Source organism: Phyllostomus discolor, chromosome 4 (assembly GCF_004126475.2).
Source record: "Phyllostomus discolor isolate MPI-MPIP mPhyDis1 chromosome 4, mPhyDis1.pri.v3, whole genome shotgun sequence".
Lineage (NCBI taxonomy): Eukaryota > Metazoa > Chordata > Mammalia > Chiroptera > Phyllostomidae > Phyllostomus > Phyllostomus discolor.
In genome coordinates, this window is record NC_040906.2 from 107,818,721 (window position 1) to 107,840,610 (window position 21,890).

General features: G+C 41.9%; 1 protein-coding gene across 1 annotated transcript in view; it reads left to right on the top strand.

Moving 5' to 3' along the window:
- The window catches only part of UHRF1BP1 (UHRF1 binding protein 1), a 73,017-nt gene that overhangs the window by 39,699 nt on the left and 11,428 nt on the right, over positions 1 to 21,890 (top strand). The window contains exons 9-15 of the mRNA XM_028509257.2: positions 8,264 to 8,350; positions 9,103 to 9,219; positions 11,935 to 12,074; positions 12,452 to 12,593; positions 12,850 to 13,043; positions 13,199 to 14,655; positions 20,602 to 20,798. Of these exons, the coding sequence (XP_028365058.1) occupies positions 8,264 to 8,350; positions 9,103 to 9,219; positions 11,935 to 12,074; positions 12,452 to 12,593; positions 12,850 to 13,043; positions 13,199 to 14,655; positions 20,602 to 20,798 (2,334 nt within the window). The remainder of the gene's footprint in view (positions 1 to 8,263; positions 8,351 to 9,102; positions 9,220 to 11,934; positions 12,075 to 12,451; positions 12,594 to 12,849; positions 13,044 to 13,198; positions 14,656 to 20,601; positions 20,799 to 21,890) is intronic.

Below are 21,890 nucleotides of genomic sequence, written 5' to 3' on the forward strand. Positions count from 1 at the left end.
TCCCTGTAAATTTTTCTTTATTTCATATAATGCAACCTTCATTGCTGCCTGGGTCTTTTCTATGCTGTTGAAGTACCCAGTCAGTTCCTGGAGCATCCTGATAACCAGTGTTTTGAACTGTGCATGTGATAGGTTGGCTATATCTTTGTTGCTTAGTTGTATTTTTTCTGGAGCTTTGAACTGTTCTTTCATTTGGGTTACTTTCTTTTTTTGTCTGGGAGCACCTGTTGTGTGGTAAGGGGTGGAGCTTTAGTTGTTCACCAGGGCAGAGCAAGTTGCTGATTGTGATGTTGTGTGTGGGGGAGAGGTCTGAAAGGGAACAGTGCTGCCTGCTTTGCTCTCTGCTCATTTTCAGTCATTTCCCCCACTACCCACAAGCAAATTGGGCCCTTCTGGTGCTGATTCCCCAGGTGGGTGGGTTTGTGTATGTTCTAGGACCCTGTTGGTCTCTCTAATGAACTCTCCTGTGAGGCTGGGAGTTTCTCCCGCCACCTGAACCCCCACAGGAGTTTCCAGTCAGAGATTTTGAGGCTTTATTTCCCCTTACTGGAACCCTGGGTTGTGCAGTCTGTCTTGCTCCCCAGTTGTTCCTCTGGGTTTATCTGCACACGAATGTGGTACTGCCCAGCCTGTAAGCCACCTCCTCACCTGGTTCACCATGCCTTGACCACCCCTGTCCTCCAGCCACTGCCTTTCCAAGAGTCCTCTCCACCCAGCAGCCCATTTCCACCCCTCCTACCTGTCTGGATGAATATTTCTTCTTCAGCTCCTTGGTTGTTGGACTTTCGTACAGTTCAATTTTCTGTCAGTTCTGGTTGTTTTTTATTTTTAAATTTGTCACTGTCCTTTCAGTCATGCAAGGAGGCATAGTATGTATGCCTACGCCTCCATCTTGGCCAGAAGTCTCTTATAATTCTGATGCCTTTTTCTTTAGTACTCTGTATGTTCTTCCACTATACTTCCCTTTGCTACGAGTTCTTGGTTTTACATGCGCTCATGTGGTAGATTTATCTCTTGCTGTCTTTTCTCTGAAGGTCATGTTTGCCTTTTAATGAGGCCTAAACTAACTTTCCTTGGGGGAGCTTACTTTTTCCTCCCAAGGCACCAGGCAGCATCGCCTCTCTTACTTGGCTATTCTTTGGTCTTGAAGTGACTTCAGCTCCCCTCTACTCCCACTCAGAAAGCTGAAAGTTACAGTGACAGCATAAGGATGGCTTTTGCCACCATAGGGAATGAATTGCTCACTGGTTTGCCACCTAATCATTTTGGAAGTTCTATGTTAAAACAATTATTTTATTTAGTGACTATTTCTTCCAAGTGTTACTATAAGGGCTTTGGTTTTTGTTGTTGTTTTTGTTGCTATTTTATTTTTAATCCTTTCAGAAGTCTTTATTTAGAGCACATCATTGAGAGTTTTATCCTCTTGCTTGATGAGTAGCATAGAGCACTGTTCTTTCCATGTGACAGGGCTCTTTAATCCCCACTGTGATATGAATGACTGTAGGCTTCCTTGCAGCCCCCATTTATTTATTAAACTAAATTACTCTACCGGGTGGAATTTATAGAAATTTTAGATGGGGGATAATTCTCAGCCTACTATACCCAGGTGTGGTACATGATGCTGAAGGAGCAGGAGGAGGAAGAGTCCTTGTGACTTGACTCTTCTCCTTGGATTTAGGGAGAAAGGGGAAGGGAGAACTAGGTGGTGCAGAAAAGGCTTTAAGATTCTCCTGAGTCATTGTGTCAATGCATCTGTTGGACACTTGAAACACTGGCTGCGCCAAGTTGAGATGCACTGTGAGTGTAATGTGCACGCAGGAGTTTGAAGATGCAGTACAGAAATACAGTGTGCAATATCTTGATGATTATTTTCATATTGATTACATGTTGAAATGATAATATTTTAAGTATATTGATTTACAAAATATGTACTATTAAAATCATTTCACTTTTTAAAAAATTCTTTTTCATGTGGCTACTAGAAAATTTAAACTTACTCGTGGCTCACTTTCTATTTCTGTTGGATGGTATTGCTTTATAACTGTCCAGTGTGATAGTCACTGGCCGCATGCAGTTATATAAATCAAAATTAAACAAAATTAAATGAGTTTCTCATTTGCACCAGTAACATTTCAAGTACTCAGTATAATCTATAGACCACAGAAGATGTCCATCATTACAGAAAGTTCTTTTGCACAGTGCTGCTATCGAGACTCCTTGAAGGCTCCATTTACCTTCTTTTTCTTTTCTTTTTTAAGATTTTATTTTTATTTATATTTAGAGAGAGAGGAAAGGAAGGAGAGAAACATCAATGTGTGGTTGTCTCTTGTGTGCCCCCAACTGGGGACCTGGCCTGCAACCCAGGCATGTGTGCTGACTGGGAATTGAACTGGTGACACTTTGGTTCACAGCCTGCGCTCAATCCACTGAGCTATACCAGCCAGGGCCATTTACCTTCTTTTTCATTAATAGACACTATAGCCTGGATGTTGGGGTCTCAGACTAACATGCCCATGTAGCCCTTGGTATTAGAGATAAAATTATCGGAAACCGGGTAGGTCACTGGGGACAGCTTGGCTTGAGTTAGGACAGCACAGTCTCTTAAAATCAAACTGGATCCTTGACATAGGTCTTGGCCTATGATTTTTAAAAAATTTGATACCAAAAGCAAAGGCAATAAAAGCAAAAATAAACAATAGGACTACATGAAACTAAAAAGTTTCTGCACACCAAAGGAAACCATGAACATAATGAGAAAGCAACCTACCAAATGAGAGAAAATATTTGTAAATCATATGTCTGATAAGGGGTAATACCCAAAACATAAAAACCCAAACAGTCCAGTTAAAAAGGGCAGAGGATTTAAATAGATATTTTTCCGAAGACGACATACAGATGGCAAACGTGTACATAAAAAGGTACACGATTACTACTTATCAGGGAAATGCAAATCAAAATCACATTAAGATAACACCTCACACCTGTTATAATGGCTATTATCAAAAAGACAAGAACTAAGTATTGATGAGGATGTGCAGGAAAATCCCTTGTGCACGGTTGGTGGAAATGTAAATAGGTGCAGCCACTGTGGAAAACAGTATGGAAGTTCCTCAGAAAATTAAAAATAGAACTACCATATGATCCTACAATCCTACTTTGAGTATTTAGCCAAAGGAAATGAAAATACCCAAAAATATATCTGCACTCCCATGTTTATTACAATATTATTTCCAATAGCCAAGGTACAGAAGCAGCCTAAATGTCCATTGATGGATGAATATATAAAGAAAATTGATAAAGCAGTCTAAAAATCTGTTGATCAATGAATGGATAAAGGCACATGCATATACACAAATATATATGTACAATGAAATATTATTCAACCATAAAAAAGAAGGAAATTCTGCTATTTGTGACAACATGAATGGACCTTTAGGGCATTGTGCTAACTAAAACAAGTCAGAAAAAGACAAATAATGTATGATCTCATTTAAATGTGGAATCTAAAAAGCAACCAAAAATATCCAACTCATAGATACGAGCACAGATTGGTGGTTTCCAGAGGGAAGGGACAATGTATGAATGGAGTCAAAGGGTGCAAACCTGTTACGAAGTAAATAGGTCATGAAGGTAGAATGTACAGCATGGTGACTACAGTGAATAATATCGTATTGTTTATTTGAAAGTTGCTGAGAGTAGATCTTAAAGTTCTCATAACAAGGAAAAATTTTGTAACTATGGTGATGGGTGTTAACTTGACTTACTGTGGTGATCATTTTGCAATATGTACAAATGTTGAATTGTTATGTTATATTGTACAACTGAGATCAGTGTAATGTTATATGTCAATTATATCTCAATAAAAGAAATCAAATGGAAGCATCTCACAATTCAGAGGCTTCAGAGAGGAGGTTGGTGGTTGATGGGAAAGAGAGTCACCTGACTCTTTTTAACTGTCTCTCCTCAGGATAAGGCCTGTGAGCCCAAAACTTTGTCCCGTAAGTCTAGGCCATCCTTTTCCACCAGCTCATTGCAGAATTGTAATTAGCCATTTATGCCCACTATCATTTATGTCTCATATATAATTATGTGTTTACGATTAAGCATGTTGGTGATTGGTAATTATACTTGATTTCAATTCAAGATCCTGCTTTTATATGCTCAGTCCGTGTAGTTTGTTCTTTTAGCTCCAAGTAACTTCAACAGAGGGAGCATGGCTGTGAAACCCTCTCATTCCAGTAGCCTAACTCATGCATTTTAATTGGGATATTTCCCCCAAGCAGATGCAAATCTACTCTTTCCGTTTGAACAGCTATGTTGAAATATAATTCACATACCATATAGTTCACCCATTTAGAATATACAACTCATTGTTTAGTGTGTTCATGGGGTTGTGTAATCATCACTATAATCCAATTTTGGAGAATTTCTGTCCCCCCTAAAAGAAACCCTGTATCCATCAGCTGTCACTCCCATGTCACATACCAATCTACTTTCTGTCTTGATATTTGCCTACTCTGGACTTTGAAAATTGTTTTTTTTGGTGGGCGGTGGAAGGAATCTTACATAGTAACAATGGTTGTGGTCCTCCAAAGCTTAACCCTGTCTGGCAAGATTTTATTCCTTAGTATTTAATTTCTCTCATTGGGTTTGCTTGGATATCACATGAGTAGCATTGATGCTGAGTTCATGAAAGGTACATAAGTGTATGGAAGATCAGTACTACAAGCTGTGGTGAGTAGATGGCTGTGATTAGAAGAATTTCTTTGAGTTGATTGATCGATCTTAAAGCGTCAGGTGAGAGAGGGCCTGCACATGCCTGTTGGCCGTCCCTGGCTGCCTTGTCAGTGTTGTTTATGTTTGCTCTTCACTACTTTCGTGATTTGAGCTTCGAGGGCTAGATAAAATAGCTTGTACTATATTATTTAATTCTACAAATGTTATTCAGCCCATCATTTAGTCAAATGCTGAAAAGAAAAATACAGTATCTGAATTAATATCTAGCAGCTAGTTAAGTTAAAGATTATTTTTTCATATCAAACAAAGGTTAAAACTAAGGTAATTTAGTTTTAATGAAATTAATTGTAAATTTTCAGTTTTATTTTGCTAAAAATAATTTTGAATAATTAAACATTTGATTATATTGCTGTTATATATTTATATAAAGAGAAAATTAGCATAATAATTTGATAAATTATAATTTATATAAGTAAGCTACATTAAAAATTACTCAGCAAGCCCTGGCTGGTATGGCTCAGTGGATTGAGTGCTGGCCTGCGAACCAAAGGGTCTCTGGTTTAATACCCAGTCAGGGCACATGCCTGGGTTGAGGGCCAGGTTCCCAGTTGGGGGCATGTGAGAGGCAACCACACATTGATGTTTTTATCCGTCTCTTTCTCCCTCCCTTCCCTCCTCTCTAAAAATAAATAAATAAATAAGTAAAATAAATTTTAAAAATTACTCAGCAAATATAAAATTAAATATAGCTTTAAATTTTTAAATTTAACTTTTTTTAGAATTTATTTTTAGAGAGGGAAGGGAGGGGGGAGAGAGAGAGAGAGAGAGGGAGAGCAACATCAATGTGTGGTTGCTGGGGGCCATGACCTGCAACCCAGGCATGTACCCTGACTGGGAATCGAACCTGCGACACTTTAGTTCTCAGCCCACGCTCAATCCACTGAGCTATACCAGCAAGGGCTAAAATTTAACTTTTAACTGAAAAGAAATTTAGTCTTTCTTAACCTTTCATTGAATGAAAGGAATAAGCTTCATATTTATACTTTTTATGTATGAAACAGAGATAGACATATAGATATACAGCATTATCTGAGGTATTAAAAATTTACGAAGGGGACAATTAGGGAAAAGTGTGTAAAAAGGCTCCTTAGAGAGGATAATCATGAAAAAGTGGTTGAGAAACAGAAATACTGGTATAGGTGTATTTTCTTGGTAGGATATTGATTAGTTTAAAACTTGTGAGATGTAGATTGGTTGGAAAAGACCCTCCGGGTTGTAGGTGTACCAGCTGATGCCTAGAGGATCTCGTGGTATTTCCCTTTATGCTAGTAAGGGACAAGGTGGAAGGGCAGAACACGGGTCGGACATTCCATGCAGAAGAATAGTCCCTGCTCTTACAGTTCTTAGAATCTAGTTGAAGAGATAAGTGTTTTGAACTCTGCATCTAGTAGATTTCTTGTCTCCACTTTGTTCTTTTTCTGGAGTTTTGTTCTGTTCTTTCATTTGGGCTGTTTCTGTGTCTCTTCATTTTGGCCGCCTCCCTGTGTTTGTTTCTAAGCATTAGGTAGAGCTGTTACGTCTCTGGGTTTGGTAGAGTGGCCTGATGTAGTAGGTGTGCTGTAGGGTCCAGTGGCACAGTCTCCCCAATCACTCAAGCTGGGTACTCTAGGTCTGCCTACCCTCCGCCCCAGGCTGTGTACACCCTCCTGTTGTACTTGAACCTTGATTGCTGTTGGCACATCAATGGGAGGGATTTACCCCCAGGCTGATTGGCTATAAGGCCTGGCTGTAACCACCAACCACCATGGAGGATTAGCTGTTTAGGGACCCATCCCACAGAGCAAGATTTACTTCAGAGGGGCTTTGGTGCCCACTGAGTCTACCCCTTCAGTGTGTCAGTGTGGAGGTGGTTGGGTGGTGGTCTGAAGCAGTCCACTGGTTGTGCTGGCTCTGGGGCCTTCTGGAGATGCAGGCCAAGGTCAGCCACCACCTGTGTTCTGCCAGGGGCCACGCAGCATGAACTACAGAGAAATCTGCAGGTAACTGCTACTTGTGCCAGAGGTGTCCAGGTGAGACTAAGCTGCAAACCAAGGCTGGCTACTGCTAGTGCCAGGTATAGGGCATGAGGTATAGGGCATGCTGAGGCCAGATGCTTCTTGTTTGAGGGATTTTAGGAAACTCTGAAGCATGAGCCAAGACAGGCACTTTGTATGGAAAAGCTACTGAAAGCAGCTTGGGTGTGCCTGCAGATTTGATGGGGTGGGGTCCCAGGGAATTACTAGTGAGAGCTGGGTTGATGGAGACTCAGATATGGCACCTGTCTGCTGGCTCCGTGGGAGAGGGCTCATCAAAGGAACAATGACCTCTGTCAGCACTTTCATCTGAAGAAAGCTGCCTTCCAACCCAGCTCACCCTGATGCCAGACACTTCTTTCTTCCTGTAAGTCCCAGGTGCCTTTTGAGCTGTTTCCCCAGTGCTGGAGCTCAGAGGGAGTGAGTCAGAGTAAGTCCATACCTGGGTTCTTTAAGGTCAGCCTGGAACTCCAGAAGCCCTCAGTCATACTCAGCCTTGATCCCCACTGGTTTTTACAGCCTGAAGTTATGGGAACTTATCTTCCCAGCACTGGAACCCTGGGCTTGGGGGCCTAGTATGGGACTGGGACCCCTCGCTCCTCAGGGGGCACCTTCAATGGTGAGACATCCCAACTGTTAACCACCACATGTGGATGTGGGACCAGTGTGTTCTGCCTCTCTGCTTTTCCTACCAGTCTCAATGTGGCTTCTTTAAACCCCTAGTTGTAGGACTTCTATTCAGCTAGGTTTCAGATGGTTTGGAATGATTATTGTTCTGTAGTTTAGTTGTAATTTTGATATGGTTGTGGGAAGATGGGAGTACTTCCCACAGATGATGGCATGGGTTATGCCACCATCTTGACTGGAGGTCAGTACAACATTTGATTTATTGCTGAAAGTTCTAATTTATCTGCAATACTCTATGTTTATTTTACAGTGCTCTTATTAATTCAGTACTTTTAGTATTCCATGGTACTTTGTATGTGCAGTTAAAGCTTTTCTAGTATCACAGCTTTTGCTCTGAGGCACTAGAATCTTTTCTTAAATATGAAAGGAAATAATATGGGTCCTGTTTTTTGAGGAATCTGACTTATGCCTCTACAGGTATTGTGCTGTGGGACAGTATATAGTATTGTTAGTTTGGGGGGAATCAGTCAATCAAGGTTGTAGAGTGTGTCTATGGGAGACTTAGGATTGGGGGCCCTGAATCCTGAGTTTTGCCATTTCTTTTGCTTTTCTGGAAATTTGGCAGCTATATATAAAGACAGTGGAATATACTTTTTCTTATCTTTTAGAGCATGTCCATGGACTGTTGCAATTCGAAAGAGGGGGGACTCAGTCTTGAAAATCACCTGATATCATGGCCTTTTATGTGCACTGTGTATCAGATCCTCAAGAGGTGTTTAGTCTTCTTTGTTTCTTTTGTTGCTAGCTCCTTTACCTTTCTTTTATAGGTGTCTCTGCAAACAGACTCATGGGTGGTGCCATGCAGCTTACTTTCCGCAAGATGGCATTTGACTATTACCCCTTCCACTGGGCAGGTATGAGGATTCTAAATGGGGGAAGTTCTAGCATGGCCCAGGTATTGAAAGCAGATCTCTAGGTTCATCCCTGAAACCCCACAGGAAGTTGCGAGGGCTTCCTGCACATGAGGTTTGGAAATAGCCCTCTTCAAGAAGACATCTTCTGGAAACTCAGTGTCTATTATTGATTCTTTATCACTGATGAGGAAGTAGGGGAGACAGAGCCTGAGATATTGCTTTAAAATTTTTTTTTCTAGATTTTACTTTTAGAGAGAGGGTAAGGAAGTAGAAAGAGAGGGAGAGAAATATCCGTGTGTAAGAGAAACATTGACCAGTTGCCTCTCCTACGCCCCCAACCCGGGACCCAGCCTACAACCCAGGCATGTGCCCTGACTGGGAATTGAACTGGTGATCTTTCAGTTCACAGGCTGGTGCTCAATCCACTGAGCCACACCAGCTAGTGCTGATATGTTGCTTTTGATTCTACCCTTCTCCCCTTATTTCCCTTGGTTTTAGAGCTATTCTCTTAGACTATAGTCAAAGATGGGAGCAGTCAGAAGCAGGCCTTTAGGAACCTTAGAGGAAAATCACATATGGAATCCAGAATAAGATAAGTGCTCTCACTGGATAATTTTTACTTTTCCCAGAGAATTCTGGATTGAGGCTGAGGGATCAGAATCTGAACTATGACTATACCAATGGAAAGGGAAAAAATGGAACATCAGAACACAACCTTGGACTAGAATCTTTTTGCTGTCTTTGTTGTACAGGTGATAGCTGCAAACACTGGGTACGGCACTGTGAGGCCATGGAGACCCGAGGCCAGTGGGCACAGAAACTGGTGATGGAATTTCAGAATAAAATGGAGAAGTGGCATGAAAAGACAGGTCTGAAACCTCCCTGGCACCTGGGGGTGGACTGTCCCTTCAGGAGGAAAGCAGGTGGGGTTATGAGGAGCTGAAAGACTCCCGTTGCTTAGCCTCTGGCCATTTATCTGTGAATATCCAGTGGAAATAGAGCATTGGACTAATCATCTTATCTTATTCCTAGCCAATTATCCCATCCATATTCCATGGAGAGTCATTAATGACTTTTTAATTTCTTTTTTTAAAGTATATTTTATTGATTATGCCATTATAGTTGTCCCAGTTTTTTCGCCTTTGCCCCCCTCCATGTGGTACCCCACTTCTGACCAGCAGTCCTTCCCTTAGTTCACCACCATGGGTTGTGCATATAAGTTCTTTGGCTTCTCTATTTCCTGTACTGTTCTTAACACCTCTCTGTCTATTTTATACCTACCAGTTATGCTTCTTACTCCCTGTACCTTTCCCCCATTCTACTCCCCCGCCCCCGATAAACCTCCATGTGATCTCCATTTCTGTGATTCTGTTCCTGTTCTAGTTGTTTGCTTAGTTTGGTTTTGTTTTTTAAATTCAGTTGTTGATAGTTTTGAGTTTGTTGTCATTTTAATGTTCATAGTTTTGATTTTCTTCTTTTTTTTAAATAAGTCCCTTTAACATTTCATGTAATAAGGACTTGGTGATGATGAACTCTTTTAGCTTTACCTATCTGGGAAGCACTTTTATCTACCCTTCAATTCCAAGTGATAGCATTGCTGGATAGAGTAATCTTCGATGTAGGTCCTTGCTTTTCATGACTTTGAATACTTATTGCCAGTCCCTTCTAGCCTGCAATGTTTCTTTTGAAAAATCAGCTGATAGCCCTGGCTGATGTGGCTCAGTGGATTGATTGCTGGCCTGGGAACCAAACAGTTGCTGGTTCTATTCCCAGTCAGGGCACATACCTGGGTTGTAGGCCAGGTCCCCATTAGGGGGCATGTGAGAGGCAACTACACCCTGATGTTTCCCTCCCTTTCTCCTATCTCTAAAAGTAAATAAATAAAATCTAAAAAAAGAAGAAGAAGAAGAAAAATCAGCTGATAGTCTTATGGGAACTCCTTTGTAGGTAACTCCACTTTCCTCTTGCTGTTTTTAAGAGCTTCTCTTTATCTTTAACCTTTGACATTTTAATTATGATGTGTCCTGGAGTGGGCCTCTGCATTCATCCTGTTTGGGATTCTCCATGCTTACTGGACTTGTATGTCTATATCCTTTGCCAAATTAGGGCAGTTTTCTGTCATTATTTTTTCAAATAAGTTTTCAATTTCTTGCTGTTCCTCTTCTCCTTCTGGGATCCCTATGATTCAGATATTAGCACTTTTGGAGGTGTCCCATAGTCTTCTTATTCTCTCCTCGTTTTTTTGAATTCTTATTTCTTCATTCTGTTCTGGTTGACTGTTTCTTTCTTATATTCCAAATCATTGATTTGAACCCTGGCTTCCATCCCTTCACTGTTGGTTCTCTGTGGATTTTTCTTTATTTCACTTAGTGAGGCCTTTATTTCTTCCCTTGTGGTTTTGCCATTCTCAGTGAGTTCTCTGAGCATCCTCATCACCAGTGTTTTGAACTCTGCATCTCATAGATTGGTTCTCTCCGTTTCATTTAGTTCTTCTTCTGGGATTTTGTTCTGTTCTTTCACTTGAGCCATATTTTTTTGTCTCCTCATTTGGCAGCCTCCCTGTGTTTGTTTCTGTGTATTAGGTAGGGCTGCTTTGATTCCCTGTCTTAGAGCACCTGTTGAGTTGTATGGGGCAGAGTCTTAGGTATTCACCAGGGCTGGGCAACCTGCTTCACCACTTTGTGGCTCTGTATTCAGTGCCACTGCCTGGCTGCTTGAGGCTTGCTCTGCACTTGCCCTATTTCTAGTCACTTCACCCACTTCCTGTATGCTGCTGTCACCGCCGTGGTGGTGGTTCCCAGAGTAGGTGGGTTTGCATACATTGTAGGACTGTGCGGGGTATTTAAATGGACTCTCCAGAGAGATTGGCATTTTCTTCCCCAACCCCAATCCCCACTTGATTTTATAGACAGAAATTATGAGGCTTTATTTCCCCTGCGCTGGAACCCTGGGCTGTGTGGTCTGGCCTGGGGCTGAGATTCCTTGCTCCCCAGGTGTCCCTCCTGATTTTTATCTGCCACACGTGAATGTGAGACCACCCATTCTGCTGGCTGCTGCCACAGCCTCGCTGCTTTGCTGCCACCACACTGTGTCCTCTCCACCCTGGCTCCCCATCTTTGTCCCTACTCTCCATGTGGACGAATGTGGTTTCTTTAAATCTTTGGTTGTCAGACTTCCATACAGTTCAATTTTCTAGCAGCTCTGAGTATTTTTTGTTTTGAGGTTAGTTGTGATCCTTCTTATGGTTGTGCAAGGAGGCGAAGCGTGTCTACCTACACCTCCATCTTGACTGAATGACTTTTTTCTTTACAGAGTTGTGTTTGTCCTCAGGGATGGCTGCAATGTTGAGAGAGGTTGTCATCACCTCTGTTCAATAGGGTGTTGCCCTGGTCTTAAGGAGAATACAATTTCCGAGTTCTATCCAGAAGCTAGACAGTGTTTAGGTGTCTTTTCTACATATAATGTAGCATTAATATTTTAGGATCATTATTTTATAATCCTAATTATGATTTTTACTTCCTAATTCTATTAGTAATATGATTTGATAATGTCTGATTCTTTCCCACCTTTTCACTTTTATTTAGATTCTCTCTCTAGTCCTCGAAAGAACCCTCTTGAGAGAAGCCCCTCTCAGGGCCGACAGGCTGGCTTTCGATCTCCAGCATGGAATCGCTTACGCTCTAGCTGCATGGTAATACGGGTGGATGACTTGGACATCCACCAGGTGAGGAGCCTAGGACCCAGGGAAGTGTGGTTGGAAGGGGGTGGGGCAGTTCACTTGGAAAGCAACAGGTGTGAACACAGTTGTGCAGGCTGTCTCACTGACTTCTGGGGTAGGTGGACAGTTCCATCTTTTTCCCCTCTGAGCATAGCTGCTGAGATCAGGACTTGAGAATACCCTACTACAAACCGTATAAACCTTCCTTTGAAAAAATTAACTTGTGGATAGCATTAGGCAGGTGTGAGAATGTCTGGAATATGTGTGAAATATATGTAAAAGCCCTGTGCTCCCTGGGACAGACGTTGATGGATAGTAGAGGAAATTGAGGAAGGTCTGTCCTGGTGCAGCACAGATGCTAACAGCAGTTTGTGATTGCATAGGTCTCCACAGCTGGACAGCCCAGTAAGAAGCCGTCTACACTCCTTTCTTGCAGCCGGAAACTTCACAACCTGCCCACTCAGGTCTCTGCCATTCATATTGAGTTCACAGAATATTATTTTCCTGATAATCAGGAACTTCCAGGTAAGCATTAGAGCTGATCATTTCTTACTGTCCAGGCTTGTCCTTCCCATTTGTCAGACTTGGGGCTACTACTTATATTCTCATTTGTTGTTAGGAGTTTAGAGTGTTTGAATTAGCTTAACACACCTTTGTTAAAAACTCTGCCCTGGATAAATGTGTAACTTTGCTTTCTGGGTGGTATAAGGAATATCAACTGGTAAGTAGGAGTCAAGCTTCCACTTTGTACATGGGAATTCTTTTTTTCTCTGCTTTCCAGTTCCCTGTCCCAATCTCTACATTCAATTAAATGGTCTGACATTTACTATGGATCCTGTCAGCTTGCTCTGGGGAAACCTCTTCTGCCTGGATTTATACCGTAGCTTAGAGCAGTTCAAAGCTATCTACAAACTGGAAAATTCAAGCCAGAAAGATGAACACTTGGACATCCGACTGGATGCCTTCTGGTTGAAGGTAGGGAGAGAGTGGGATTTTTGTTCCCTCTTGACAGCCACAGATGCATTTCTCCCATTGCAGCCCAAATGGTCTTTCATTGTGTGTTAATGGTGGGGTGTGGAGATACTCAAATGGCCATTCTGAACTGGGTTTCATTTTCTCTCTCTCTGAAGGTGAGCTTCCCGCTGGAGAAGAGAGAGCAAGGTGGGTTGCATCGGCCCCAGGCCCTCGTCTTCTCTGCATCAGGCATGACTGCCACCAATACGCGTCATGCCCCACACTGTGGCTGTCTGGACCTCCGCACTCTCTTCCAGGGTTTTGATGCTGCCGAGTTCTTTCGTTCCAATTATGTTCAGTTCCCCAGGGTTCCAGGTGGCTTCAACCTCCTGCACATGCTTTTTTCACATCATGCCTTTGAGATGGAGTCCAGCATCCCTTGTTCTAATACCCTCCCTCCCCAAAGGCCTAAGGCTTCCCAGGATCTCTGGTCCATCCACTTCCCCCAGATCTCCTTGGACTTTGAGGGAACAGAGAACTTCAAAGGCCATACTTTTAATTTTGTGACCCCCTTTCCCTTGTCCATTTGGGCATGCCTACCCCTTCGCTGGCAGCAAGCCCGGGCACAAAAGCTCCTTTTGGCTGCAGAAGGGAGGCTGAAACCTTCAGCCAGCTTTGGCAGTTCCTTTCAGTCTGAGGCCCTTGCTCCTGACACTGTGTCCAATCTGAGGTCAAAAACTGAGCATGATTTGAAAAGCCTGTCAGGCATTACAGAAGACATAGAAATTCTGAGAGAAGGCAGTGGTGGTGTGGACAAGAAAGAGCCTCTGAAAGAACTGGAGAATGTGGCAGATGTTCACATGCTTGTACATTCCCCTGAACATGTCTGTGTGAGGCTTGACCACTACCAGTATTTGGCTCTGCTCCGTCTGAAGGAGGTGCTACAGGGTCTTCAGGAGCAGCTGACTAAGGATACAGAGGCCATGACTGGGTCTCCCCTGCAGGACCAGACAGCTTGCATTGGGGTCCTCTTCCCTACCGCTGAGGTGGCTCTGCTCATGCATCCTGCCCCTGGTGCTGCGGAAGCTGACACTGCAGGCTCAGATACCACTAGCCTTATAGATTCGGAGCTGTCTCCTTCAGAGGATCGAGAGCTGAAGTCCGATGCCTCCTCAGACCAGGTTCCAGCAAGCCCTGAGAAGGTTCTGGAGGATAGTGGCATTGAAAATCTAGATGTATCTCAGGATAGGCCATTGCCTCTCCATAGCAATGGAGAACTGCAGGACTCAGATTCTCTTGCACAGCAGTTGGCAGGGAAGGGCCATGAGGCAGTCAATTCCCTACAGACCAAGAAACTGAGCAGAACCGGAGCATCCAGCTCACCAGCTGCCCTGAAGTCCCCAGGTATTAGGGATACTGCTGTGAATGGGCAGGATGAGCTTATACCCTTGAAGAACATTGAGGGAGAATTATCAAATGCTATTCACATGACCAAGGATGCCACTAAGGAGGCTCTGTATGCCACCATGGACCTCACCAAGGAAGCTGTGTCTTTAACTAAAGATGCCTTCAGCCTGGGCAGAGACCGAATGACCTCCACCATGCACAAGATGTTGTCCCTGCCCCCAGCCAAGTGAGTGGTTCTTTGCTTCCTTCAGTCACCCCAGCTCTTCCTCCTAATTGTGATCATTGGACTTAGAGTCTCTTACTGTGAGCATTTTTAGACTGGGATGTACTGTATAGTCCAGAAGAATATGTAGAATGGCCTATTTAATGTGGCAAAGCCCTTGGTTTTCAGAGCTGCCTGCAGGGAAGTGGAGGAATTTTCAGGCTACTTGGAGGATATAGGTAAACCAATTAGAGAGACTCATTTTCAGGCTACGTCTAATTCTGTGATAGGGGAAGAATCTGAAATTGCAATAAAATAACACAAAATCCCGTGTATTTTCATATGCCTCCACATATTGTAGCTGTTCTTGGGCAGTTCCCAAGTCAACATTTATTGCTTCTTAGTATTAAATTATCTCCTCTCTCTGATTCACTGTTATTGATACAGATATGCTATATCAGAATAATAATTTCTGGCATCTGTGTGATATTTTATTCTTTTCAGTGGGCTCTAATGTAGTATTTTGTTTGATTTGATCCCCACAGCAGCCTGGTGAGGTAGCTACAGATATTTGTATTCTTAGTTTAAGCTGAGAAAACTGAGGCCCCAGGGAGAATGTGTGCAAGAGTCCTGTGTTGTGGATACAAACCTGGGGCTTTGGATTTGCTCTTTCTGGTACACCTTATTAACATCTGCTGGAGGAATGGTTTCATCCACTTGTTCACCAATAATTTTGAGCCCTACTGTGTGCCATTCTCTGTTAGGCACTGGAGATAAGTAGGGAGTAAGCAGAAAAACAGAAATGTAGTCAGAAGAGTGGAAAGGTACAGATTTGTCCATTGGATGCCTTGTGGTTTTAGGAAAGATAATGAAGACTGTGGGAAATCTTTGCTGGGACACTTTGTGATTTGTGGACCATGGTATGAAAACCAGTGGCTGTAGAGATTTTGTGTAAGTGGATTGTCTTAAGTGGGTTTTTCAACATTTCCTGGGGGTGTGCTAGACCCTGCTAGGCATAGACATTCTAGGAGGAAAGAGAGAGGAAAACTTAAAAGAGTAGATGATATAATAATTCTAGCCAATATTTACTGAGTGCTTTCTATGTGTCAGGCACTGTTTTAAATACTGACAATATTAATCCATTGGATTCTTGTAACAACCCTATAAGGCAGGTACTGATATCACCCCCCATTTTACAGATGAGGAAACTGAGGCTCAGAGAGGTAAGAAACTTGCTCAAGACCACACAACTTGTGAGTGGTGGGGTGAGGATTGAAAGCCTGGACTTCCAGTCACCAAATGTACTGCTGCCTTTTCTAAATGGAGAAGAGTAAGGGAGATGGGAAAAGAGGAGATGAAAAAGAGAAAAGACAGGTGTGTGACACAGCTCTTTTTTAAAGAGTGGCCAATATGACTTCCTAACTGCTCCGGCCAATGGCCCTTTCTCAGTTGTCCTTACCTGGACTCTTCTGTGGCAGTTATTCCCATCAGTCAGTCCATCCTGAGTGTATGTGACCTACCCAACTACTCTTGGGAAGGAGGAGTCTTTTATTCTACATTGGCTGCTCTCTTCCCCCTTTTATCCTATAAATGTAACTACTCCGCGAGGCTAGGGTGTCCATGTTCTCATCGCTTTGGTCATCATTAATTATAAAACTGATTGTGTTCATGATATTGTTGATAATGTAGAAAACAGAAGAATACAGAAGAAAACATAAAAGTTACTTGTTATGATACTGTCCAGAGATAGCCACTATTTATATTTGGATCTAGTTTCTTCCAATATTTATACATATATTTGTGTATCCATGTGAATGCTTATGTGTATATACAGATATATACACAAATATTGTTTTTACAGTGGGATTATAATATTTCTATAGGATATAGAAAATGTCCAGTTTTATCCACTTAACATTTTGTTGTAAATATTTTCCATTCATGAGGCATTTGTGAAATTTTCAGTTGCTCTATTATGTTCTAGAAAATGAATGTATCATAATTTATTCATACATTGCATCACTTAATGTTTCCAGTTTTTCTCAGGTAGAACTGATGCTGTGTTAAATGTCCTTATTTTTGTGAATATTACTCTTTATGCAAATCTAAATCTTCAGAATAAAAATCTAGAAATAGAATTATTGGGTCCAACATTACAAACATTTTTAAGGTGCTTGATGCATTTGCCAAACTTTCAGAAGGTTTATATCATTCTGTGCTTTCGAACACTTTTTCTCTAGGTTATTTTATCCATTTCCTCACTATGGCTATATTCCATATTTTTAGTCCTGATTTCCTTCCCCTCCCCTGCTCTTCTTTTAAAACTATCTACTGCATATAGTTCCACATGGATATCCCAGTGGTGCCTTGAACCTCACACATATAAAACTAAATTTCTTGTCTCTCCTCAGACCAATTCTTCTTTTTGGTAGCATCAATCTGCTCATTCAAGTTCAGCATTTTTGCTCTGCTCTTCCAGTCGTTTGTCAAGTTCTGACTACAATTCTTAGAGCAGGAATTCTTAAACTTTAGCATACTTCAAAATCAGCTGGAGGGCTTGTTAAAGCACACATTGCTGAACCCTACCCAGAGAATCCCTTATTTAGGGAGCCTTGTATCAGTTTGTTTCTGTCTGTTCTCATGTCAACTATTTTAGAAAACTGTTAATTGAATTCTTCATTGGAAGTCTTTCCTTTCTAACTTGTTTGAAGAAGCCAGGTCAAACTTCCTAAAACAGGTATGAGCTTGTTCTTTTCTTACTCTAAAACCTTCAGGCTTTTTTCTTTTTAAAAAGGAAAATAATTCAACTAATTCCCCTGAATTTAGTTGAATATTTTATGTGGCATAATCAAATATTATGATATATCTACATGGCACTTCCAAGTTTTTAAAAAAATAGACTTTAGACTTTATTTTTTAGAATAGCTTTAGGTTCATAGCTACTGAGTAGAAGGTACAGAGATTTCCCATATACCCCTTGCACTTTATAGTTTCTAAGCAGCTTCATATATAATCTTTTACCTAGGGTTTTCTATAATTTGGTTGCAACCAATGTGGTAAAATGAAAAAAGTACTTTGTAGGACTTCCAGCCAAGATGGAGGCATAGGTAGACACGCTGTGCCTCCTCGCACAACCAAAAGAAGGACAACAATTTGAAAACAGAAAACAACCAGAACTGACAGAAAATCAAACTGTATGGAAGTCTGACAACCAAGGAGTTAAAGAAGAAACACTCATCCAGACTGGTAGGAGGGGCAGAGTTGGGCAGCTGGGACAGAGAGGGCTCCTTGCAAGCTGTAGCTAGCGGACCAGGGCACTCAAGGCAGTGGCTGGCAGATCCAGCAAGGTGGCGGATTGTGGAACAGGGTGCACAAGGCTGCAGCTGGCTGGCAAGGTGACAACTGGTAGAGTGGTCAGTCCCACATTTGCTTGCAGATAAACCAGGTGAAACAAAGCGGGAACAGGATGGACTGCACAACCCAGGGCCCCGATGCAGGGATATAAAGCCTCAAACCACTGATTGAAAACACCTGTGGGGGCTGAAGCAGCAGTGGGAGAGACTCCCAGCCTCACAGGAGAGTTTGTTGGAGAGACCCACAGGGTCCACACACAAACCTACCCACATGGGAATTAGCACCAGAAGGGCCTAGTTTGCTTGGAGGAAGTGGCAGAAGTGACTCAAATCTGGCAGAGAGTGGAGGAAGCACCATTGTTCCCTCTCCGACCCCTCCCCCACATAGTGCATCACGACCCAGCAACTGGGTTGCCCTGCCCTGGTGAACACCTAAAGCTCCGCCCCTCACTATGTAATAGGTGTGCTGAGAAGAAAAAATGGCCCAAATGAAAGAACAGTTTAAAGCTCTGGAAAAAAAATACAACTAAGTAACAAAGAGCCAACCTATCACATGCACAGTTCAAATCCCTGGTAATCAGGATGCTCACAGAATTGGTTGAATATGGTCACAAATTGGATGAAAAAATAAAGGCTACGCTAAGTGAAAGAAAGGAAAATGTACAGGGAATCTATAGTGATGGGAAGGAAACCAGGACTCAAATCAATGGTATAGACCAGAAGGAAGAAATAAACATCCAATCAGAAAAGAAGGAAGAAACAAGAATTCAAAAAAATGAGGAGAGGCTTAAAAACCTCCAGGACATCTTTAAACATTCCAACATCTGAATCATAGGGGTACCAGAAGGAGAAAAGGATGAACAAGAAATTGAAAACTTCTTTGAACAAATAATGAAGGAGAACTTCCCCAATCTGGCAAAGGAAATAGACTTCCAGGAAGTCCAGGAAGCTCACAGAGTCCCAAAGAACTTGGACCCAAGGAAGAACACACTAAGGCACATCATAATTACATTACCCAAGATTAAAGAGAAGGAGAGAATCTTCAAAGCAGCAAGAGAAAAGGAGACAGTTACCCACAAAGGAGTGCCCATGAGACTGTCAGCGGATTTCTCAAAAGAGACCTTGCAGGCAAGAAGGGGCTGGAAAGAAGTATTCCAAGTTATGAAAGGCAAGGACTTACATCCAAGATTACTCTATCCAGCAAAGCTTTCATTTAGAATGGAAGGGAAGATAAAGTGCTTCCCAGATAAGGTCATGTTAAAGGAGTTCATCATCACCAAGCCCATTTTATACGAAATGTTAAAGGGACTTATCTAAGAAAAAGAAGATAAAAAATATGAACAGTAAAATGACAACAAACTCACAGCTATTAACAACTGAACCTAAAAAAACAAAACAAAAAAAAAGCAAACAACTGGAACAGGAAGAGAACCACAGAAATGGAGATCACATGGAGGGTTATCAGCAGGGTAGTGGGAGGGGGAGAGAGGGGGGAAAAGGTACAGAGAATAAGTAGCATAGATGGTAGGTAGAAAATAGACAGGGGGAGGGTAAGAATAGTATGGGAAATGTAGAAGTTAAGAATTTATAAGTATGACACATGGACATGAACTAAAGGGAGGGAATGTGGGTGGGAGGGGGTGTGCAGGGTGGAGTGGAGTGAAAGGGGAGAAATGGGACAACTGTGATAGCATAATCAATAAAATATATTTTAAAATAATAGAAAAGAAAAAAGTACTTTGCAAGAATGTAGTAGACTTGGATTTTCCTTAATTCCATCTTTAACTGTGAGCTTGAGTCAGTTTCTTCATCTGTAAAATGGGAGTGTACAATTAAAAAGTCTTTGGAGGCTTCTCTTCACTATGTTATACCTTTCTATCTTCCATTGCTGTCTCCAACAAAATTTATGCTCTAGCTGGGTTGGGCTACTTACTAGTCTCTAAAGGTACTCTTTGTTTTCTGGTGTGCCTTTGCTTATGCTTTTCCTATCCCATAAAATGTACTTTTCCCTCTCTCTTTCACAGTCCTTAAGGGACCAACTCAAATGCTGTCTCCTTCCACAAAGCCATTCTTGGTCCCTTTCTCCTCATTCTTTTCCCTTTGACATTGCCTAGCCTTTGGCTTGTACCTCTGTCCCTCTTTTTTTGTGTGTGTAACTTACTCCCATATAATGTTATTTATGTATGAATCTCCTTCCTCCTTTTTGATTATAAATTTCTGAGGACAGTGGATGTTTTACTCATCACTCTTTCCTGTACGTAGTGTGGTGCCTTGTATACAGAAGTTATTCAGTAAATACTTATGGAATGAATGTGGTTGGATTCAGGTGCCATTCATTAGCACAGGGCTGTAGGCAGTTGATGTCTTCTTTGTATGGGATGACCTTAAATAACCTTGACTTTTAATGTTGAGCTGGTTATGCGGTATGAAATATTGGAATATGAGGATTTAGAAAGGCCAGCTGTTGAAAACTGGTGTGACCCCTTTAGCAGGTAATAGTTGTAATCAAGTTTATGTATATAACAACTGTCTGGGCTGAAACGGACGGATATTGCAAGGGGATGGAACAGTGTTTCTGAAGCCACATCTGTGGGTTTTGTTTTTGTTTTTTAAACAGGGAGCCCATGGCCAAGATAGATGAGGGGGTGGCAGCCCCAGTGAGTGGAGGTGCTGCTCGATTCCGATTTATTTCCATGAAGAGGACAGTATCTCAGCAGTCATTCGATGGTGTCTCATTGGATAGCAGTGGCCCTGATGACCGGATTTCAGTAGACAGTGATGGCAGTGATAACTTTGTGATGCTCTTGGAGTCTGGTAAGTGGAAGCAGAGCCAGCCAACGTTCTAGAACTCCCGAAGGGGTTCTTTCTCTGTCTGTATTCAGACCGGCAGGATACAGTCTGAATAAAGGAGCTAGATTTGATGAAATAGACATTTTCTTAGCCAAAACCAAAAACAGAAATTTAATGGATTTGTGACTCTAGCTTTATCCTCACATCTTCTAGGTTATTGTTTAGTACAAGACCTTTTTCCCAGAACGAGATTAGTCTTAGCCACCTAGCTGCAGCAGGATTAGTTTGTGGCTGGTGTCAATGATATGTGTGTGTTTGTTATCTGGTTTTTGCCTAACTATTGTATTATTGGAAAAGGACCAGGAGCTTTTTGTGTATGATAAAATGAATAACTTTTAGGAATTAGATCAATTACCACTGGAAATTACATTGGTTCTTTCAGCTTAGTGAAATGCAAGATTTTAAAATCGTCCCTTAAGTATCTAAATGAAAAAATAAAAATATCAAAAAGCTGGCTGGTGAGTGCCATGTTTGTTTTATGATTATTAACTTCTTATGGAAAATTTCAAATATATATAAAAATAGACAGATTGAAGTAGTGAACCCTCATATACTTGTTACCTAGCTTCAGATATCAAGTACGCATGGTCATAGAGATGTTCAGTCACGATGGCGGCACAGGGAAACACGGCTCGCCTTCTTGCACAAAGACATCAAAATTCTAACTAAAATATATAGAACAACCATCACTTGGAACGGTCAGAAATTGAGTTGAATGGAGGTCTGACAACTGTGGAATTAAAGAAACCACATTCATTCACACTTGTAGGAGGGGCAAAAACATGGAATTGGCTAGTGCCAAGTGGTGGATAAAAATTCAGTACAGATATCTTGGAAGCGAGGAGTCCCAGCCCCACACATGGCCCCCAGCCCAGTGTTCCAGTGCCAGGAAGATAAGTCCCCATAACTACTGGCTGCAAAAACCAGCAGGGATTGAGTGGTAGAAGAAACTTCTAGAGTCCCAAGCAGTTCCTCTTATAGAACCCACACATGGACTTATTCAGATCACTCCCTCTGAGCTCCAGCACCAGGGTAGCAGCTTGACAGGCACCAGTG